Genomic DNA, 22,728 nt, shown 5'->3' on the forward strand with positions numbered 1-22,728 from the left:
TACTGGTTCAGTTTCATTACTTGTAATCAGTCTATTCATATTTTATATTGCTTCGTGATTCAGTCTTGGAAGGTTGTGTGTTTCTAGGAATTTATCCATTTCTTCTAGGTTTTCCAGTTCGTTGGCATATAATTGTTCAAAGTACTCTCTTTGATCCTTTGTATTTCTGTGGTGTCAGTTGTAAGTTCTCTTTCATTTCTGAGTTTATTTGGATCCTCTCTGTTTTTTTTTTGTTGAGTTGGTCTAGCTAAAAGTTTGATCTTGTTTGTCTTTTCAAAGAACCAGATTTTTAGTTTTGTTGATCTTTTCTATTTTTTGTTGTTGCTATTTATTTATTTCTGCTCTGATCTTTATTATGTCCTACTAAATTTGGGCTTTGTTCTTTTTCTCGTTCCTTTAGGTTGAAAGTTAGACCGTTTATTTGGGATTTTTCTTGTTTCTTGAGATAGGCCTGCATTGCTATGAAGTTCCCTTTTAGAACTGCCTTTGCTGCATCTCATAGATTTTGGAAGGTTATGTTTCCATTTTCATGTGTTTCAGGTATTTTTTTAAATTTCTTTTTGATTTCTTTGTTTGACCCATTGGTTATTTAGTCTCCATGTGTTTGTGTTTTTTCCAGTTTTCTTTTTGTGATTGATTTCTAGTTTCATACTGTCGTGGTCAGAAAAGATTCTTGATATGATTTTAGTCTTCTTGAATTTATGGAGACTTGTTTTTTGGGCCAACATGTGATCTATCCTAGAGAATGTTTCCTATGCACTTGAAGAGAATGTATATTCTGCCTTTGGATGAAATGTTATATATATATCTATTTAGTCCATCTGGCCTAATGTGTTGTTTAAGGCCAGTGTTTCCTTATTGGTTTTTTTCCTCTGGATGATATATTCATTAATGTAAGTGGGGTATTAAAGTCTCCTACTATTCGGTATTATTGTCGATTTCTCCCTTTATGTCTGTTAATATTTGCTTTATATATTTAGCGGCTCCTATGTTGGGTGCATAAATACTTATGAGTGTTATATCCTCCTGTTGGATTGACCCCTTTATCATTATGTGTAATATTCCTCTTTGTCTTTTGTTACAGTCTTTGTTTTAAATTCTTTTGTCTGATATGTGTATTGCTACTCCAGCTTTCTTTTCATTTCCATTTGCATGGAATATCTTTTTCTATTCCTTCACTTTCATTCTGTGTGTCTTTATTTTTTTTTATTTTTTGTTTTTTTTTAAAGATTTTATTTTATTTATTCAACAGAGAGAGAACGTGAGAGAGGGAACACAAGCAGGGGGAGTGGGAGAGGGAGAAGCAGGCTTCCCGCGGAGCAGGGAGCCCGATGTGGGGCTCCATCCCAGGACCCTGGGATCATGACCTGAGCCTAAGGCAGAGGCTTAACGACTGAGCCACCCAGGCGCCCCTCATTGTGATTTTAATTTGCATTTCCTAATGGCTAATGATGTTGAACATCTTTTCATGGTGCTTATTTGCCATCTGTATATCTCTTCTGTGAAATGTCTCTTTGTGTCTTTGTACATGTTTTAATTGTATTTTTTCAATGTTGAGTTTTGAGAGTTCTTTATGTATTCTGGGTACTAGACCTTTGTTGGCGAATATTTTCTCACTGTTTTTAGCTTGTCTTTTCATCCTTTCACAGAGTCTTTCATAGAGCATAAGTTTTTAATTTTGACTGAAATCCAGCTTACCCATTTTTTCCTTTTATGGATTGGATCTGGCATCTAATAACTCTTTACCTAGTTCTATATCCTGAAGATTTTCTCCTATTTTTAAAAAAGTTTTATAGTTTTGCATTTAGTAAATGCAAATAATACGAATAACGTAATTTTTGTATATGGTATAAGATTTGGGTTGAGGTTCCTTTTTTTTTTCAAGGTTTTAAGTTCCAATAACACACAGTGTGATATTAGTTTCAGATGTAGAATTTAGTGATTCATCACTTACATACAACACCCAGTGCTCATCACAGCAAGTGCACCCCTTAACTCATCCCCACCCCCCACTTGAGGTTCTTTTCTTTTTTTTTTTCCTCCTGATGTCTAATTGCTTCAGCACCTTGTTGAAAAAATATCTTTCCTCTATTGAACTGCTTTTTACCTTTATCAGTAATCTGTTGGGCATATTTATGTGGTCTTTTATTGGGTTTTCTCTCTGTTCTGTTGATATATGCATCTATTCCTCCATTAATACCACACAGACCTGATTACTATAGCTATGTAATAAATCTTGAAATTGGGTAAACAGATTCCTCCAACTTTATTCCTCTTTTTCAGAATTGTTCTAGCTATTCTAGTTCCTTTATTTTTCTATATAAATTTTGTAATAATGTCTATGTCTACAAAAAAATCTTTTTGTGATTTTGATAGGAATTGCATTAAATTTGTATATCAGTGTGGGGAGAATTGATTTATTTACTCTCAGGTCTTCTAATATATGAACTCCATATGTTTTAACTTTTATTTTGATCTTCTTTAATGTATTTGATCATCAGTTTGTACTTTTTAGCATATAAGTCCTGTATGTGTTTTGTTAGATTTATGCTTGTTTTTGAGTGATTGCAAATGATATAGTATTTTTAATTGTGTGCATGTGTTCATTGCTAGTATATAGAAATACAATTGGTTTTTATATGTTTGTATCTGTTACTTTGCTGAACTCATTCTAAAAGCTTTTTTTCTTGTAGATTCCTTTGGATTTTCTCTATAGATAATCATGTCATCTGCAAATAGGTACAGTTTTATTTCTGATTTATGTGTCTTTTATTTCCTTTTTTGGAAATAAATTCCTTTCCTATTTTCCTTTTCCTTTGTCTTATTGCACTGGCTAGAACTTCCAGGATTGTGTGGAATAAGAGTGATGAGAGAGGAAAAGAAGTGATGAGAGTAGATATCTTTGTCTTGTTTCTCATCTTAAGGGGAAGGCATTTAGTCTTTCACCATTAAATATATTGGTAGCTGTGGATTTTTTTTGTAGATGTGCTTTATCAAGTTGAGATAGTCCCCCTCTATTCCTATTTTTCTGGGAGTTCTTATCATAACTGGATGTAGAAATTTGTCATATGCTTTTTTTTGTCTTGATTGATGTGATTATGTGATTTTTCTTCTTTGGCCTTCTAATATGGCAGATTACATTGATTACTTTTCAATTATTGAACTAGCTTTGCTTCCTTGGAAGAAACCCCACTTGGTCATGACTTATAATTCTTTGTATATATTGCTGAATTTTGTTTGCTAATATTTTAAGGATATTTATATCTGTATTCATAAGGCATATAGGTCTGTAGTCTAGAAGGGTTCTGTCACCCATAACAAGCCTGGCTGCTGAGTGATCCTGACCCGAATGCCCTGCACTGCAAGGTGGTGGTACTGATCACTGTAGCTAAAACAGGAGACAGATTTCATACCACCTTTTCTAATTGGAGGTCTCATTGTAGGGAAAACTACCCATAGGGTACACTTGAAGTAATGAGCCAGTTAATCTTTCTAGAAGCTCCCCCTGAGTAATTAAGATTAGTTTTGGAGTGATTGCCACTGTTGGTCTGCTTGTTGGTATCCAAGAGCTTGCTCATGATGTTTTTTTTTTTTTTTTAATTTTTTTATTGTTATGTTAATCCCCATACATTACATCATTAGTTTAGATATAGTGTTCCATGATTCATTGTTTGTGCATAACACCCAGTGCTCCATGCAGAACGTGCCCTCCTCAATACCCATCACCAGGCTAACCCATCCTCCCACCCCCCCTCCCCTCTAGAACCCTCAGTTTGTTTTTCAGAGTCCATCATCTCTCATGGTTCTTCTCCCCCTCCGATTTCCCCCCCTTCATTCTTCCCCTCCTGCTACATTCTTCTTCTTCTTTTTTTCTTTCTTAACATATATTGCATTATTTGTTTCAGAGGTACAGATCTGAGATTCAACAGTCTTGCACAATTCACAGCGCTTACCAGAACACATACCCTCCCCAGTGTCCATCACCCAGTCACCCCATCCCTCCTACCCCACCCCCCACTCCAGCAACCCTCAGTTTGTTTCCTGAGGGCACAAGGCGTCAAGGCCTCCAGTATAACCTTTTGCCAGCTGGTAGGCATTAGGGTTCTCACTTGAGTACACATCATTGCATTTGGAACTTATTTTTGGAGGGACTGCCTGAGGGCAGTCAGTCTGGTCTGTCTTGTTTGTCTGTGCCACTAGCTGAGTGACATTTGTTTGTCCCATGGCGTGGCTGTGGGAAGGGGGTGGCGTGCGGCAGTGAAGAAGACACCTGGAAATGTTGGCAGGTGTTTTGCATGGGAGGCATAGGAGCTGGGATATGTGTTTCTGATAGACAGTTCTGATAATGGTGATCTATTGTGGTCAGAACCATCTTTCAGGACTTGGCAGATTCAGGTGTCAGTAAATTGGAGGTGCTTAGAATATTTTGGGGGCAATTCAGCAGGCTGTTTTGCTTCATGAGGACTTTTGTAAGGGCAGGTAGTTTTCAAGACAGAAGATCTCTAATGAGCGATCCTTCCCACCCACATCTCCTGGGGTATAAGTTGTTCTCTGTGTAGATGCCTTAGATGCTGAGGTTATTTCCTTCCCTCCACCTCTACAAAAATCTGTGTGTCTCATTCCACTAGCTATAACTTTACCTTTCTTCTAATTAGCTCCTATTCCCTGAAGATATTTTTTTTTTAAAGATTTTATTTTTAAGTAATCTCTATACCCAACATGGGGCTCGAACTCGACCCCAAGATCAGGAGTCACACATTCCACTGACTGAGCCAGCCAGGCACCACTCCCCCCCGCCAGCCCCCAAAGGGAATTTTTATAAAACTCATAGAGGCCCCCCATATAAAACTCATTATGTCCCCCACTTTGGCCTGCAGTGTATTTGAGTGGTCATTATGCTTGTGATCTAGGACCTGGTCAGTTCAAGAGAATCCAGAATTCAAATCCCCTAAGCCCCTTTTGGCTTCTTGTCACATGGGCTGGCAGGGGGGTTTCTGTAGAGGAAAGAAAGAAGCATTATACAAAGGAATGGCCAGGGTGGAATCCCAGGATTTCACATTGGTCTGTATAAACGCCCCTCCCCTGCCTCAATTTTGTGTGTTCGGATCATTACCCAGGAAATGGCTGCGAGAGGCCAGTCCTTTTCTGGGGGTGGCCACATTCAGTGCATAGACCGCTGCCCCACGTTATGTGCTCCCGGAGGTTGGGCAGGTCGGCTGAGAAATCTTTTCGAGTTGATTTTTCAGGAGGCTTTTTCAATGCGTCATGATGCCAGATGGCTGTGGATGGTGGAGGAGTGGAACGTCTATGGAATACCTCGACTTTTAGCCCATTGTTCCTTAGTGTTGATGATAAAAGATGAACCATGGTCAGACTGCAAATAGGATGGAAAACCAAACACACGGCGCAGGTTCATTTCAAGGGTCACGGTGGCGTGACCAGAGTCAGGTGATTTGCAACATTAATACTGAAACCTGGAAAAAACTGCCATCGGGAGTGTGGAGTCCTGAGAGGAGGTCAAAGGTCGAATGTCATCCATCTGCTGGGAGCAGGGGTGAGGGTTGGGCAGCAGTGTGTGCCATGTGGCCTCCCTCACCGCAGGACCAACGCGTCAGCTTCTGGCTGGAGTCACAAGCCTGGCGGTGGCCCTCCTCAGAGGTGGAGTTGTTGTTGTTGTGCCCGTGCATGAGGACGGACCCAGGTGGCAGTGGTGGCGGTCTGGATGGTGCGGGCTCCAGCAGGAGCTGGAGGCCAGGGGGTCTCATCGGAGAAGAGGGCATCTAGATGAGTTGCCCCGGTGGTTCAGTCAGCAGCTGAGAATTGTCACAGTTCACAGTGGATAGTTTTCCAAGAGGCAGATCAAACCACTAGGCCTTTGGTGACAGCTCAGATGTCAGTAAAAATATAAGCTCCATCTGTGGGAACATTAGCCAGGGCTATGGGAATGGCCTTGAAGTTCTGCCACTGAGCAGAGTGACCGTGTCCATTTTGGGTTCTTCACAGGGAGGGAGCCTGGGGAGCTTGTGGTGGCGTAGCTCTTCCCGATGGGGGAAGAATCCGCTCTGGCACTACATACAGGGAAGTGTAAGTAAATGTAACGTACCATTCATACATTCACATGTAAAAACAACAGTACTTTGAATTGGCCTGAAGGGCCCCCATCCACTGGGTCGTGTTAGTCTCTTTCCCACCGTGAATCCTGTCCAAACCCCTTTGGCTGAATCTGAGTACTTCTTCCCAGCACAGATCCAGGTAGGATGGTACCTGGGTGTTTGTATCCACAGAGCCATGAAAGTTTGAGTCCCGGGCGCCTGGGTGGCTCAGTCGTTAAGCGTCTGCCTTCGGCTCAGGTCATGATGCCAGGGTCCTGGGATCGAGCCCCGCATCGGGCTCCCTGCTCACCGGGGAGCCTGCTTCTCCCTCTCCCTTTCCGTCTGCTTGTGTTCCCTCTCTCCTGTCTCTCTCTAAATAAAATCTTTAAAAAAAAAAAAAAAGAAAGTTTGAGTCCCTCCCCTCCCTGAAGTTCCCCGGTGTACTTGGATACGTAAAGCCTTCAGTCTCTCTTAGGGACAGGGAGAGCCCAGCCTACCCATAATCCTCCTCCTCCTTAAAGCAGATGTCAGGGTAGAGGGTGAGGGGAGGAACTGGGGGTGCACAGCAGGAGAGCAGCTCTGTGCCAGTCAGTAAGGCATGCTTTTAGTTCCAAGTGGCCTGGCTCAACTTAATGAACTTTTCAGTCACCCAAAGCTCTAGATCCTCATTGCTGACATCATTTGTTTCGGCTTTGCGGACTCCTTCACTGTTGCTGCAGCCACGTTGCCTCTCATCAGAGGGGTGGGTGATGTGCAGCATTGCTAGGGAGAGTGACTGACTGACCGACCGACTGACTGACGGACAGCCAAAGCACCACTGGACAGCTCCTTGCAGTCCTCCCCTTTGCTGCTCATCCTCTAGAAGTTAATTAACCCTTTCTCCTCCACACCCACCGCTTGGACAAGAGCATTTGCTGCCAGATCCCAGGGGATCTTCTTATATCCCCTAAGCCCACGAGACCTTTGCCTGATCCAAAAAGCCCTGTCTGTGGCAGCATCCATTCTTGTCAGCAACAGCTGCCAAGAACTGTGAAGAAGCTGAGATTTTGTCCTACTTGAAAGCCAACAGTCAGCCTGTCACAGTTTGCCAGACACTGGCAAAAGACACGGCACTCTGGGGTCAGAGCCAGAGGACTCTATATAGCACAGGCAGAAGCATGCATTGCATGTTTGTGTCAGTGCTTCTTGCCCCACAGATCCCCTGGGGGGAGTGGGAAGGGCCCAGCAGGATGCTGTCCACGCAGTGGGTTTGAGTCAGGCTGGAGAGCCCTGAGTTCAGGTAATCTTAATCTTTTATAAAGTGCTGCGAACAAACCTGCCCAACCTCAGCCCAGAGGGAGACACTACATTTTTTTTTTTTTAAAAGATTTTATTTATTTATTTGACAGAGAGACACAGTGAGAGAGGGAACACAAGCAGGGGAAGTGAGAGAGGGAGAAGCAGGCTTCCCGCGGAGCAGGGAGCCCGATGCGGGGCTCGATCCCAGGACCCCGGGATCATGACCTGAGCCGAAGGCAGACGCTTAATGACTGAGCCACCCAGGCGCCCCGGAGACACTACTTTTATTATACTGGACAGCAAGCAAACCTGCCTTCTCCTCTGGAGAGAGAGGACATTTCTAGGCTGTTTGCTAGACACACACCTGGGCATAGAGTGTTCAGAACTGGAGCAGCCAGTTCCTCATAAGAGAGGCAAACATGTGAGAGATCTGTGGAGACTCGCCTCCCAACACACGGTACAAGGATTAACGTTCTCACTGATGATTGTGAATCAAGAAAAATAGAACTTGTATTCCATATGTCGTGTTTCAGAAGGAAAGTGTGTGAAGTATTCTCTCCAAAGAGTTAGGTGTCTAAGCCCTTTGGAAAACTCAACTGTCCAGGATAGTCAGTTCTCTGAGTATCTTGCCTTGTTTTGAGCAGAGAACACAAATTGTGATTTTGTGTATTTGCCCTAATTTGAGGGTCACAAAGGCAGGTCTGTGGAATTATAGGTGTTGATTTTTCAGGGGGTAATATACTCAGAGTGAACAGCATTCAACAGTTTGTTGACTAGAATTGCTTATGACCCTTGCGCAGGAAAGGGCAGCTGCTAATGGCATTATGCAATGAAGTACTTACAACACTGAGAAGTGTTTGCTAGCCATCAGATTTAGCTAATATTCTAATATTTATTTTGTACATACTGTGCTATGTGAACACCTAAGGAGGAAGACTATTTTTCTTGACCTACCTAAAAAAAAAAAAAAAAGGTTGAGGTTAAAGACTTTAAAATCATAAGTTAATACATTGAAAATGACTTTCTCAAATGTTTATTTAATCCTCACATGGTCTTAGTCTATAAGTGTATACTTAATTTCATATTTTAAAAATTACGCTTTTAGCTTTGTGCAGTGGCAGTATCGTAGCCAATGAGGTTTATCTGAGGCGCGATTATTGCTAATTAAAAATTATGCTTTTGAAAAAATTTAAAGCCAATTCCTGTTCATTTTTCTCCATTTGTATTATAATGACCAGCTTTTACTATTTCATTGTCACTGAGATCTATTTTTATTTTTTTAATTTTTTTTTTAAGATTTTATTTATTTGCGACAGAGAGCACGAAAGGGGGGTAGGGTCAGAGTGAGAAGCAGACTCCCCACTGAGCAGGTAGCCTGATGTGGGACTCTATACTGGGACTCTGGGATCATGCCCTGAGCAGTTGCTTAACCGAATGAGCCACCCAGGAGCCCCTGAGATCTATTTTTGGAATAAAGTTTTATTCTCCCTCTAAGAGTTAAAAAACAAAAAATGCTTTTGAAACAGGCCAGAAGAGATTAAATTAACATTTCACTTTTATTTTTTTAAAGATTTTATTTATTTATTTGACAGAGAGAGAGACAGCGAGAGCAGGAACACAAGCAGGGAGAGTGGTAGAGGGAGAAGCAGGCTTCCCGCGGAGCAGGGAGCCCGACGCAGGGCTCGATCCCAGGACCCTGGGATCGTGACCTGAGCCGAAGGCAGACGCTTAACGACTGAGCCACCCAGGCACCCAACATTTCACTTTTAGTCATAATCTTCAATGTGATGTGATTTAATTTACGAACTTCATAAATGATTCTTATGAACTTTAGAAATATAAAGTTACTGGCCAAGGTTGAGTTCTCTTTAAAAGGTGAACATTTATCATTCACCTACTTAGCAGGTGCTCAGTATTTTTAAGAGTAATAAAAATAATGTTTTTTTTTCCCTCTCCTCCCCAGGTCTTAAACAACTTTTTTTTTTTTTGGTGAAATGACCTATTTAGATGATATTTAGCAATACATATGATTATTTACTCCACAATCAGTAAGGTACGATTTTAGAATCATTTGCATTTCAGTGATTGTCATCTTAGCAGAATTCCTTCTTTATCCTACTTTTATACCTGATCATCTGTGCCACTTTAGTTTCCTCACATAAAGGAACAATAAACTGTCTTTCTTATCCTCTTTTTATTGATTTGTTTCAAAAAGAAGGTGAATTAACTCTTTGCCCTGTAATATTAGTTCCTAACTCTAGAGGAAAACTAGGCATTTAGTGCAATAAACATATATATTCTTTGGTTAGAACAGTACTTTTTTGAAAGTTGTACCTTTTCTTTGTGGGCAACACAAGCTTTTTTTTTAAATTTTACTTTTAAGTAATATCTACACCCAACATGGAACTTGAACTTACAACCCAGAGATCAAGAGTCGCAGGCTCTACTGAGTGAGCCAGCCAGGGCCCCATATGGGTAAGACGAACTTTGAAGCAAACTTGTTATATGGCAATTTTGGCTTTATAATATTTACATTTAGGAAGCAGATACAAGTTCACAAAGATTTTTAGTTTTTCCAAAATGATTCACCCTAGGGGTCTGTTAAAATTCAAGTCCTATCCACCACTTCTCAGAAACCTGCGGGTTGCAGGAAGGAAGGTCACCCAGTACCCTCTTCTGTCTGGTGGTTATAGAATCCTCCTCCATCTTAACTGCTCAAATGTTGAGTGTTTTCGTACTGTCACAGCTTCTAATACTTAACTCATTTTGGATTCCATTCTCTTACAAAAAGGTCAAGAGCATGCTTTCTTCAAATGCTTCAAAGGCGCATGTCCTTTTTTTTGGGTAATAAAGTCAGTCTTCCTTATTTGCATATTCTTTGTGAATTTGCCTACTCACTAAAATTTATTTGTAACCCTGTATGCAAGACTCAGAGTACTTTTTTGGTTGAAATGTGCAGAACACTGAAAAATTTGAGTTAACCAATATTCACATTCCCAGCTGAGGTCAAACCAGGGGACCTTCTTGTTTCAGCTCTCATATTGTAAACAAGTGTCTGGTTTGCGCTCTGTTTAGTGCCATGCTTTTCACATTTTTGTGCTTTTTGTTGGCGATCTCACTATTTAAAATGGCCCCCACCTGGAGCGCTGAAGTGCCCAGGAAGGCTGTGATGTGCCTGAAGGAGAAAAATACATGCCTTAGATAAACTTTTTTCCAGACCTGAGTTATAGTGCTGTTGGCTGTGTGTTGAATGTTAGTAAGAAATCAGCAATATAAAATCAGGCATCTTTAAACATAAACACACATAAAACAAGGTTACATATTGGTCAGTTGATGAAAATGTTGCGACCAGATGCACCAGTGACTCATGAGAACCTAACCCTGTATTTCCCTAGGAGCAGCGGTTCAGTATTCACTAATTCAGTGTTTGCGACCACTTGATAGACCTTATCCACTGCGAATAACCAGCACTGGCTGCAGTTAGTTGTTTCATTTATCTCATTTGGGCTGATAGAGATCCGCCTAACATCAACAACTAAGTGTTCTGTGAGTATGCATATTTTGTACTTGTCATGGTAGGCTCTGAGCCTTTACATACTGTGCTCAATTTTTTCACCTCAGGAGCCCGTGCCAGCTGGTTGACAGTCCCTCCACTCAGAATTTTGCAATGAGGAGAGGGGCCAGCTTGGAATGAGAATAGCTGGGTGTTTAGGGAAGCTAGCATGCAGCTTGGCTTGGCTTTCCCTGACCCTTCCATGCTGAATTTCCATCTTTGCCGTTCATGCTGCTGGAGCCTGGGCCTTAAAAAAACAGCTCCGACCTGCCCTGTAAGGACCAGGGAATTCTAGTCCAGGAGGGGAGGCTGCTGGGCTGCATCCATTCTTGGCTCTAATGAGACACCCGTTACCTGTCGGGGACGTGGGAGCTCTCTGTGAGGAGGTTCCTACACAGATTTTCTGTTTCTTTTGTTTTTTCTTTGTTTTCAAGAGTTGAGTTTGCTTTGGATATGGTGGCTTCTTCATTATCCCAAACCAGCTGGGTAAGTATCAGCCAGAACAGGTTTTTTTTAGGCAGGGAGGTTTAAAGACCTTCCTAACTTCTAGGCACTGTCACTTTCTCTCTCTCTCTCTCTTTTTTTTTTTTTTTTTTTACACCCCTCACCCCTCAGTACTGTTTCTTTTCAAATCACCACACTACATCATTTAAAATGTACACATATCCTATATTAAACCTAACATCATTATGAATAGAGTTGAGTTGCTGTTGAAATGTTATATGGTGCAGGTATTTGATTAAATGTTACTTCCGATTTTTAAAAGTTTTCATATTCTGGAGCAATAGGACTTTTCTTTAAGGTCTCAAATATTTTCTTCCTTTTTTTTTTTTTTTTAAAGATTTTATTTATTTTTGCGACAGAGGGAGAGAGTGTACATGCGCGCACAAGTGAGGGGGGTGGGGGGTGGGGCGGGGTGAGGAGGCAGAGGGAGAAGCAGACTCCCCGCGGAGCGGGGAACCCGGTGTGGGACTCGATCCCAGGACCCTGGGATCATGACCTGAGCCGAAGGCAGACGCTTAACCTTCTGAGCCACCCAGGCTCCCTAAGGTCTCAAATATTTTTATGGGAAGTGGAAAAGCTCATAGACCCGAGGTACTATGACTGCAGTGCAGGAAAGGATTCAGGTTTTCCTCAGCCCCTTAGCTGCACTCGGTTCTGCTGACGTTGTTGGGGTTCTGGTGTGCCTCAGGCCACACATGTTGCTGTATCCAAAATAAGCCGTATAGCATTCTTTCCCTCAAGGGGCTGATAAGCCAGACCCCTTCAACAGCTGTCTTCCCTGTGACATGACCAGGTGCTGTGGCCAGCCAGAGGGTCTGGTAGCTGAGCCCAGGGCAGAGGAGTTGCTGATGGCAAGGGTGTCCTGGAGCAGGTGGTCCCGACTGAGTTTTGAAGGCTGCCTGCGTGGTGAGGCAAAGAGGTGCGGGACAGAGGGAATGTGGGGAAAGCCGGGGGCGGAAGGTGTGGCCGATGCTTGGAGACTGGTATGTGTGGGAGACTGTGGGCTGTCTTGGCTGCTGGAGTGCTATGTGGAAGGTGGATCGTGGTGGTGACAGGTAGCATCAGAGTGGAGGGAGGGGCTGGGTACCGAGGGCCTCTGTGCCATCTCAGACAAGATTAGACTTGTCCTGGGTGTGTGACCTACTTCTGGAACCTCTGACTGTTGCATGCATTTGAGATTTATTGGTATCCCTTAACTGCATGTCCGTTGCATGACTAAGTTCCTCACCCTCTCTATCCTTGACAGTATTGATACATCAGTTCTGTATTGTTTACTTTTGTCCTGTTACCTCTTAAAAGGAAATGGCTTTGTTTTAAAAATAACTTTTTGTCCATGCAAAACACACCAGAGAAGCACAAATGTTAAGTATACAGTGAAACAGCTTAACTTAAAAACACATAATCGTTATTAAAACATCAAGCAATATTAAAAATATATAAAACAGAGAAGTCTTATATTTCTACCATTCAGAGATAGCCACTGTCAGCATTTTGGTAAATGGCACTCGATGTCTTCGTGTGCTTATGGAGATACTACATGCCTGTGGTTTTCTAGCTTGTTTTTTAGTTCACTGGTCTGTCATAGCCATCTTCCAAAATGGTACCCACGGATCCCCTGTAGTGGCTGCAGGGGATTTTATCTTATGGTAACTGTGTGACAGAGTTTACCTAAGCAGTTCTTCGTTGATGGGCATCTAGATGGATTCTAATTTTTTGTTAACTCCTAGAAGCACTTCAATGAAAAACAAGTTCCTTGAATGTACATCTTTGTGTATTTTTCTTAAAATGTTTCTATTGTGAGAAATTTTAAACATAAAAAATAGAATAGCATGACGAGGTCCTGTATATACCCAGCTTGAGCAGTTAACAATGTTCTGCCGTTTTTTCTTTTAATCTACACTCTCATACTGGTTTTTCCTCTGCCAGGGTGTTTGAAAGCAAATTATTCATACCATTTCACCTATATATACCTTACTCTTTTAAGATAAGAACTCAAAAATATAATAATATCAAATAAAGAGAATTAATATTCTTAATATCGTCATATTCTATTTTTTATATGTTTAAAATTTCTCACATTAAAAACATTTATGCAAATCAGAATCCATTTAAAATGTTGCATTGGTTGATCTCTTTAAGTCTCTTTTAATTTATAATCTTCATCCCCTTCTTTATTTCTTGTGTTATTTATTGAAGAAACCAAGTCAGGGATGCCTGGTGGCTCAGTCGGTTAAGCGTCTGCCTTCAGCTCAGGTCATGATCCCAGGGTCCTGCGATCGAGCCCTGCATCGAGCCCCGCATCAGGCTCCCTGCTCGGCGGAGAGTCAGCTTCTCTCTCTGCCTGCTGCTCCCCCTGCTCGTGCTCGTGCTCTCTCTCTGTCTCTCTCTGACAAATAAGATAAAATAAAGCAAAAAAGAAACCAAGTCATTTATTGAGCAGAATTTTCTAGTCTGAACTTGGATGCTGACCTCCTCTTTTTTTTAAAGATTATATTTATTTATTTGACAGAGCACAAATAGGCAGAGCGGGAGGCAGAGGGAGAGGGAGAAACAGACTCCCCACTGAGCAGGGAGCCCGACATGGGGCTCGATCCCAGGACTCTGAGATCCTGACCTGAGCCGAAGGCAGCTGCTTAACTGACCGAGCCACCCCTAAAGATAGCCAATTACCTTTACCCATGTTTCTACTAAGGTATTGGTCTTTTCTTACATATTTCTGTTGTTATACCTATCAGCCTTTTTCTGGATGGTTGCTGATTTTTATTCACTTAGGAAGGCCTTTCTTACCATAAGATTATAAAAATATGTGCCCATTTTTCTGGTGCCTCTCTTATGATTTTACAGTTAAGTGTGAATATTTGTTCCATGTATGATTTATTTTTGTATAAGGGCTACAGTAAGGATCTAGCATTACTTTTCTCTGAATGTCTGACCAGTTTTTCCCAGTGCCATTTATTAAATAATCTTTTCCCCACTAATGTCAAACACCACTTTTTTTTTTAGATTTTATTTATTTTTTTGAGAGAGAGACAAACATAGAGAGAGCAGAAGTGGGGAGGAGAGGGAGAAGCAGGCTCCCCGCAGAACAAGGAGCCTAATGTGGGACTCGATCCCAGGACCCCGGGATCATGACCTGAGCCAAAGGCAGACGCTTAACCGACTGAGCCACCCAGGTGCCTTCAGACACCACTTTTATACTCAGTTCTCTAATCTTGAGTCTATTTCTGAGTTTTCTGTTGTGTTCCACTGATTTGCCAGTTTTTCCTGCTTCATTATCCAGCTTGAATTGCTACAGCTTAATTGTCCTTTAAAATTTTTATTACTGACTTTGGTGAATATATGAATCATACCAGCTTATTCATGTATACTATTATATGTCTAACTATTGCTTAATAATGTGTTGTAATAATTGGTGCTGCCTTTTTTTTTTTTTATGACTTTGCTGACTAAGCTCACAAATTTATTCTTCCAGATTTTAGAAATATTTGTGACAGGTCCCCCAAGGTACCCTTTTATATTTTGATTGAGATTTTATTCAGTTTCTAGATGAATTTAGGGGAGAATTGATTTCTTTACAACTTTGAGCCTTCATAGTTAACAACATGGTCATTTCATTTATTCAAATCTTTTGTCTGTCCTTGAATATTTTTTGTTAATTTATTCCAAAGTTTTTATTGGTTTTGGCTTCTCTGTCGCTTCAGTAGGATGCCTTTTAAATTTGACCAGATTTTTTTTTTTTTAAGTAGCTGAACCTCTGGGAAAATATCATATTTTATAATCTGTAATATTAGCTTTCTAAACTGTCTCTTCAGTATGCCTGCCTCCCTAAACTAGCAAGCTGTAGTTCTTTTTTTTCTTTTTTTAAGATTTTATTTATTTGAGAGAGAGAGAGTGCAAGAGAGTGAGTGGGAGTAGGGGCTAGTAGGGGGTGGGGAGAAGGGCAAAGGGAGAAGCCGCCCTCCCCACGCCCCGCACATGGGGCTGGATCCCAGGATGCTGGGATCATGACCTGAGCCAAAAGCAGACCTTTAACAGACTGAGCCACCCAGGCACCCCTACAAGCTGCAATTCCTGCCGTCCTTAGGACAAATCAGGTAATGGTTGCCTCCTGACAATAGCTATTTTTTTTTTTTTGACATGGAATGTTAGAAATTTCTTTATTCTTACTTATTTTTATTAAGCACTAGCTTAATACTGCAGAAAATTTCAAATCACCCATTCTTCCCTCCCCCACCCAAATTCTTGATAAAGAGCTCTTCAAGTGAAGACATGCTCTCTTCTCTCTTCTGTATAAAACTTTATCAAATAGAGGCAAATAATTGTGTACATCTTGCTGTAAAATACTGCCCACAGCTGTGGAAAGTGTCTGCCCAGGCTCCTTTCACTGTCCAGGTCCTGAAAGACTCTTGTTCATGAACTGTCTCTTCACAAAGCAAGTCCACCACGTGCTAGGTTTATCATTCTGAGGGTCAAAAACTTTCTCACAAAGTCTCAGTCCAGTCTCTTGTCTCAGTTGCTGTTAAGTAGGCCCTCATCACCTCATCTTCCTGTTTGTTTGCAGGTTTGGCATAAATTGCATTAAGTGGAAAACCAGGCCCTCCAGGAATGGGAAAGTTAGTGATTCCCAGCGTATACATTTCTTTTTCACCTTGGCTTTTGGAATTGCACTTTTGGAGTTTCTTTAGACACTCAGAAATGTAGAGAGTTATATATATCAAGGTTCTATCAGCTTCATTCTTAATCTCATAGTTTTTGAAGAAGACATTGGCCTTAAAGTAATAGATGGCTTCATCCACAATATCTGTATCTTTTGTCTCTCTAGGGGCAGGTCCTTTGAACTGACTTCTGATAGGCAACAGTGCCATGTTTCCAATGAGTTTGGTGTCAGGGTCCATGAGAGAAGAGTGGTAAGCCGGCATCTTGGTGGCGCCCGTGTTTCAAGCTAGATGAGGAGGTTGGGGCAGTAGCTATTATTCTTTAGTGACTGAGTACAAATTATAACAAATTTCTGATGAAGATGACAATGCATTGCTGACCAAAATTAGGTATGAACACAAATGCAAAATTTCAACTATTTAAGGATGACATTTGGGCAGCTTTTTATTAAGTGGAAGGAACAAACCTCTAATTATAAAAGTTTCACAAGCCATGCATGTGCCAGTCTGACCAGCCTCGTTAGACCATTTATATGGTTTATTTATTGCACCTGGGAATCTAGGATCTTCTCCTGCCTCCATGAGCTCTCCTTATGCCCAAACCTATTTTATCCCAAGTTGACTTGCTAAAAGCGGCTACTATTCATTAAGATTCTATTATGTGAAATCCAACTGTGTGTTACAGCAAAGAGGTGGAGTTGATTTTTAGTTAGATCTGGCATGTCTAAACTCTTTGGGGACTTGGACTACATGATAGGGCTTCCTAGCATGTGTGCCTGGATGTGTGTGTGTGTGTTTTGGAGGGCTTCTTTGTTGTTGTGGGAGCTCCATGACAGGAGGAAGAAGTGGTCATGATTTCAGCAAACCTGTAACACTGTTCTAAAATCTTTTACAGAAATCTTTTACAGTATCCCTTTTTCAAGAAGTATACTTTATCAAGTACTTCAGTATATCTTACATTGTAATTTTGTAGATATCTGCTGAAGTGCTATTACTTGATAGATTCTAAGATCAGAATTTTGGGGGAGCATGGTAATCCAGGTTTAAGAAGAAATAATGTCATCGCTAATATTGGAAGTATCCATTCCAGTTGTTAATTTGAGGTCATTAAGTACTAAGCAAGATTATAAGGTGAGCCCTTACCTTATTTTAGAGGGGAAAAAAAATGATTAAGCTCATTAAGAACCATTCATTTAAATATAAACAATGTAAATTATAATTATAAATTTTTGTATTAAAACAGCTTGAACCTTTGCTTTTCACACATAATGTGCTATATATTCTCTCAACCTTAGTAAAATATTTGTTTAAGCATTCTATGATACAGAGATTTTCTAGGCCAAATTAGTGTGGCTTGTTTGGGTATATTATGAAATAGTCCAGACACACTAAAAGGCATAAAGAGTAATACATTATCCATGTACCTAACATCCTGCTTAAGATGTGAAATTCTACCAATATAATGGCCCATGTACTTCTCTCTAATTGCATAATCCTTCCTTTGCCTCAGAAATAACAGTTATCTCCTTTTATTTATTTATTTTTAAAAATTTTATAATTATCTCCTTTTAAACATAATAAAAGCTATGTTTTTGAACTTTAGTGTAAGTGGTGGGGTACTATGACTCTTCTGCAACTTGCTTTTTTTTTTTTTTTCATTTGCCATACTATTTTTGAGATTCATTTATGTTGATGCATAGGTCCATTCATTTTTGCTGCTTGTACTCTTCCACTGTATGCCATAATTTCCTTATCTCTTCTGTTGACAGACATGTTGTTTCTAGTCTTTGCAATTAATTAACAGTGTTCTTCGTATGCACGTATTTCACAGATTCCCTAGGGTACCTTTGAATGAAATTGCTGGATCAAAAGATACCTGTTGGGGATGCCCACCTTCCCTGATTAAATTCTCATTGCTTTACACACTGTTCCTTGCCAACACTAGGTATTATCAGATTTTTTTTTAGTTTGTTAGTTTGGTGAGTGATAGGTCTCATCTTGAATTTCTCTGATTACTAGTGAGGTTGGACATCCTTTCTAATGTGTCATATTACAGGTATTGTTTCCTAGTATAATTGTATATTATGGCTGAAAATTATATGTAAAGTTGAAAGTACCATGAAGTAGTTACTACTAGATAGAAATATACCATAATTGTATCTTTAGAACATGGGCAACTTTGCAGATTTTTTGGGAGGAAATAATTTGGCATGATTTTCCAATAGCATATTAGAGCATGGACTTGGGAGTTAACTGATGCTTGAAACCTGGCTGCATTGTTTTTTGTTTGTTTGTTTTTTGTTTTTAAGAGGGGAAGGGAGGGGCAGAGGAGGAGGGAGAGAGATATATCATTTTGTGCCAATCAGGACATTAGTGACTATGACAAAGCTGTCTAGGGTCACAGTGGATAGGTGGGAGTAACCTTGGGACCCTTGTGGGTGCCTGGGCTCTGGCCTAGGTTTGGGGACTGTCAGTAACCATACGATGTGGGAGAGATGGCTGGGTGCCCTGGAGCTCATGGTGGAAATGCAGGCTTGTAGATTATTATGAGTTTATGTTATTTAGACTGTTCTCATGTCCCTTACCACAGGAATTTCTCCACATGGCTTCCAAAGAAGTGACCATTACAGTTCGCCTCATTCGTTCATTTGAGCATCGCAATTTCCAGCCTATAGTATATCATGGAGTTAATTTGGACCAAACTACAAAGGAATTTATAGTATTTCTAAAGCAAGGTATGAGATGTCTTAGTCATTTTGCTTTATTAGTATTTTGAAAAAATAGTTGACTATTGCATGGATGGTAATCTTTTAAAAATACTTTGAAAGATATTAATCTAGGTTCTCAGACAGGTACTAGGTCACCTCCTGTTCTGTTCCTTGGCATCAGCCTGAAGTACCTTCCCGAGGCTCATTTAGCACTGTGTGTGCCACCTCAGGAATTATTACCCTCATGTTTGGCTTCTACCTTTTTTCCCTCCTTTTTAAATTTTTAATTTTTTATTATTTATTTTTTAATTTTTTGAAAGATTTTATTTATTTGAGAGAGTGAGAGCATGAGCGGGGGGGAAGGGGCAGAGGAGAAGCAGGTTCCCCACTGAGCAGGGAACCCAACATGGGACTCGATCCCAGGACTCTGGGATCATGACCTGAGCCTAAGGCAGATGTTTAACCATCTGAGCCACCCAGGCGCCCACTTTTTTTTAATTAAAAAAAAATTAAGATCTAGGTTTTCTTATAATGGGTTTTTGTATTTGGAGGTTGATTAACAAGGGAATGCAATGTAGCTAATTGTGTCACCTGGCTGAGCACACAGAGGGCCTCATGGGGAGCAAGCTAGGAAGGTGGCAGGCCTCTGCCCGGCCAGAGAATCATGAGAGCTGCTGGTCACTGAGATCACAGAAATGACAGCCAGACCAACTGCTGCTATTTTATCATTTCGAGCTTAAAATTCAATAGGTATGAAGTGAGCAAAGGCTTTCTTTTTCCCCAAAGATTTTATTTATTTATTTGTCAGACAGCGAGAGAGAGCAAGCGCACAAGCAGGGGGAGCAGCAGACTGAGGGAAAAGCAGGCTCCCAATGTGGGACTCGATCCCAGGACCCTGGGATCATTACCTGAGCCAAAGGCAGACACTTAACTGACTGAACCACCCAAGTGTCCCAAGTGAAGGCTTTTGATAGGACCTCGATGGGTTTCTAACCCCCGTTATTTTTTTTTTTCCCCAAAGATTATTTATTTATTTGTCTTACAGAGAGAGGGGGAACACAAGCAGGGGAGTGGGAGAAGCAGGCTCCCTGCGGAGCAGGGGGAGCCCGATGTGGGGCTCGGTCCCAGGACCCTGGGATCATGACCTGAGCCGAAGGCAGCCGCTTAACCAACTGAGCCACCCAGGCGCCCTCTAACCCCTGTTTTTAATTATTGAAGTGTTCCAATTGTCAACATTTGATAAAACATCTAGAATGAGCTTTGGTTATTTTAATTGAAATGTAATTTACATATGGTGTACAGATTATAGTTTCATGAGTTTTGACAAATATATTGCTTTATAGCCATCTTAATTTTTTTTTTTTTTACTTTGACATACTTTTAGACATAGAAAAGTTGCAAAAATAGGACAAAGAATTCCAACTTTGGGTAGTTTTACTGCTCAGTATTACCTGAGTAGGGAGTAGGCAAGGTAGGCGACCTATACAGAACACAGACCGCTCAGTCTCCCTTGTAGTGACTGTTAAAAGATTTCCTAAGGAGAACATCATTACTCCTTATAGTAACTGTAGGCTGACATATGGAGCATATGTTGTTATTGCTGTGTTCTTAATTGTTAGGGGGAAATTGAGAGTTGGTACTAAGATATTGCCAATTACAGAGTGTCTTGCTTTTGAAAAGATAACACCAGAAGCATATTTGGATTTTGAAATAAAAACAAATCCCTGTATTTCTTATTTTGAAATCTTTATGCGTATTATGGATTACAGTGTTTCTTAGTATTGTCATAGTAAGTGCTATGATGTTCTTGGTACAGTGCAGGATAAGTTCTTCTCAAAGTCCTTGAGAATGAGGTATAATCTTCAGGTTGCTGCAGTGGTGGGGGAAAATGTGCTGTCCCCCCCCCCCCCCCCCGCTGACCTCACCCCACCCCGGGTCACTATGCTCTTCTCTTCCCAGATGCCATTGGTGCCTTCCCCATCAGAGTAGTAGTACGGATCACAGCTAGATGCTCAGCCCTGCCTGTCCACATCTTTCACCTGTGTTAGTAATAACATAACTGCTTCTTATTTTAATTGTACATGTGGCAAATGTGTCCCACTGACTAAAGGGTGAACTTTTGGGGTGCGGGTTCTTTTGAGTTGTGGGCTCTGTGCCCAAGCCTATCCGATTGGAGGCACTGTGGAACTTCTCTGAAAGGGTGGTGGGCCACATATCTACCTTTTATAATTTTGTACATAACAAAGACCAAAGAGTTTATTTCTGGGGAATTTTTCAAGTTAATGAGCAAAGCAGGGGAAGTGTTAGAGGGAGAGGGAGAAGCAGACTCCCTGCTGAGAACGGAACCCGATGTGAGACTCCATCCCAGGGCTCTGGGATCATGACATGAGCTGAAGGCAGATGCTTAACCAACTGAGCCACCCAGGTGCCCCTTATTTCATCCTTCTAAAGTAGGAACTGTTTTATCCCATTTTATAGGTGAAAAAGCTAAGGAACAGAGAGGGTAAGAAACTTGCCTGAGGTTACATGGCTAATAAAAGGCAAAGCTGCAATTCAACCCAGGCAGTTTAACTATACGTGTACTATTTTATTTATTTATTTAAAGATTTTATTTATTCATTTGACAGAGAGAGACGCAGTGAGAGAGGGAACACAAGCAGGGGGAGTGGGAGAGGGAGAAGCAGGCTTCCCGTGGAGCAGGGAGCCTGATGCGGGGCTCGATCCCAGGACCCTGGGATCATGACCCGAGCTGAAGGCAGACGCTTAACGACTGAGCCACCCAGGTGCCCCAACATTTAAAAAAATTTTGTTAAATTTAAATTCAGTTAGGGCGCCTGGGTGGCTCAGTTGGTTAAGCGACTGCCTTCGGCTCAGGTCATGATCCCAGAGTCCTGGGATCGAGTCCCACATCGGGCTCCCGGCTCAGCGGGGAGCCTGCTTCTCCCTCTGACCCTATCCCCTCTCATGCTGTTTCTCTCTCTCTGTCAAATAAATAAATAAACAAAATCTTAAAAAAAAAAAAAATAAATTCAGTTAATTAACATATAGTGTATTACTAGTTTCAGGGGTAGAGTTTAGTGATTCATCAGTTGCATATAACACCCAGTGCTCATTTCATCAAATGCCCTCCTTAATGCCCATCACCCACCTCCTCTCCAGCAACTCTTAGTTTGTTTCCTATAGTTAAGAGTCTCTTATGGTTTGTCTCCTTCTCTGTTTTTATCTTATTTTATTTTTCCTTCCTTTCCCCTAGGTTCATTTGTTTTGTTTCTTAAATTCCACATATGCATGAAATCATATGGTATTTATCTTTCTCTGACTGACTTTGCTTAGCATATGTACTCTTTTTTTAAAATTTAGATTCAATTAGGCAACATATAGTACATCCTGAGTTTCAGATGTAGTGTTCAATAATTCATCAGTTGCATATAACACCCAGTGCTCATCACATCACGCACCCTCCTTAATGCCCATCACCCGGTTACCCCATCCTCCCACCCCCGCCCCTCCAGTAGCATATATTCTCTTACACACCACACTAAGTTGCCTTTCTTCTGATCTACTGCCTCACTTGTGAAGTGGGATCTCCAAGGTAAATGGATTCACTGTGTCTAGAGTCTTTGCACTGAGTTCCCCTTGCTCTAGTGTTTTGAACCCTGAAAGCTAGAAGAGTGGTTTGACACTGTGGCATAGTGAATTTTGCATATAGCCAGAAATGGTCATTGTGACGAATGATCTTTTGGGGGGAGGGGTTATTTTAGATGCCTTGTTGCCTTTCTAACTGTTCACCTTTTGCCATCCTTAATCTAGCTAGTCTCCTTTCATAACTGTCTGTTTTTCCCTCAGCAAAGGAACTTTGGTTAAACTGGATTCATACTTATTGAGAATCAGTTTCCCAACATCATGCTATTAAAACCTAAAGTTGTGTAAATATAATA

At 41.1% G+C, this 22,728-nt stretch overlaps 1 protein-coding gene and 2 pseudogenes across 2 annotated transcripts in view; 2 read left to right on the forward strand and 1 right to left on the reverse strand.

The window, feature by feature from the left end:
- C4H2orf76 (chromosome 4 C2orf76 homolog) overlaps window positions 1-22,728 on the forward strand; it is an 82,029-nt gene that overhangs the window by 6,057 nt on the left and 53,244 nt on the right. For both annotated transcript variants that reach the window (XM_078070679.1, XM_036079654.2), the window contains exon 2: window positions 18,673-18,817. In XM_078070679.1, coding sequence (XP_077926805.1) covers window positions 18,673-18,817 — 145 coding nt within the window. The remainder of the gene's footprint in view (window positions 1-18,672; window positions 18,818-22,728) is intronic.
- LOC118527715 (U4 spliceosomal RNA) lies at window positions 8,474-8,601 on the forward strand (annotated as a pseudogene).
- On the reverse strand, window positions 15,794-16,382 carry LOC118527706 (actin-related protein 2/3 complex subunit 3 pseudogene; annotated as a pseudogene).

Source organism: Halichoerus grypus, chromosome 4, assembly GCF_964656455.1.
Source record: "Halichoerus grypus chromosome 4, mHalGry1.hap1.1, whole genome shotgun sequence".
NCBI classification, from domain to species: domain Eukaryota; kingdom Metazoa; phylum Chordata; class Mammalia; order Carnivora; family Phocidae; genus Halichoerus; species Halichoerus grypus.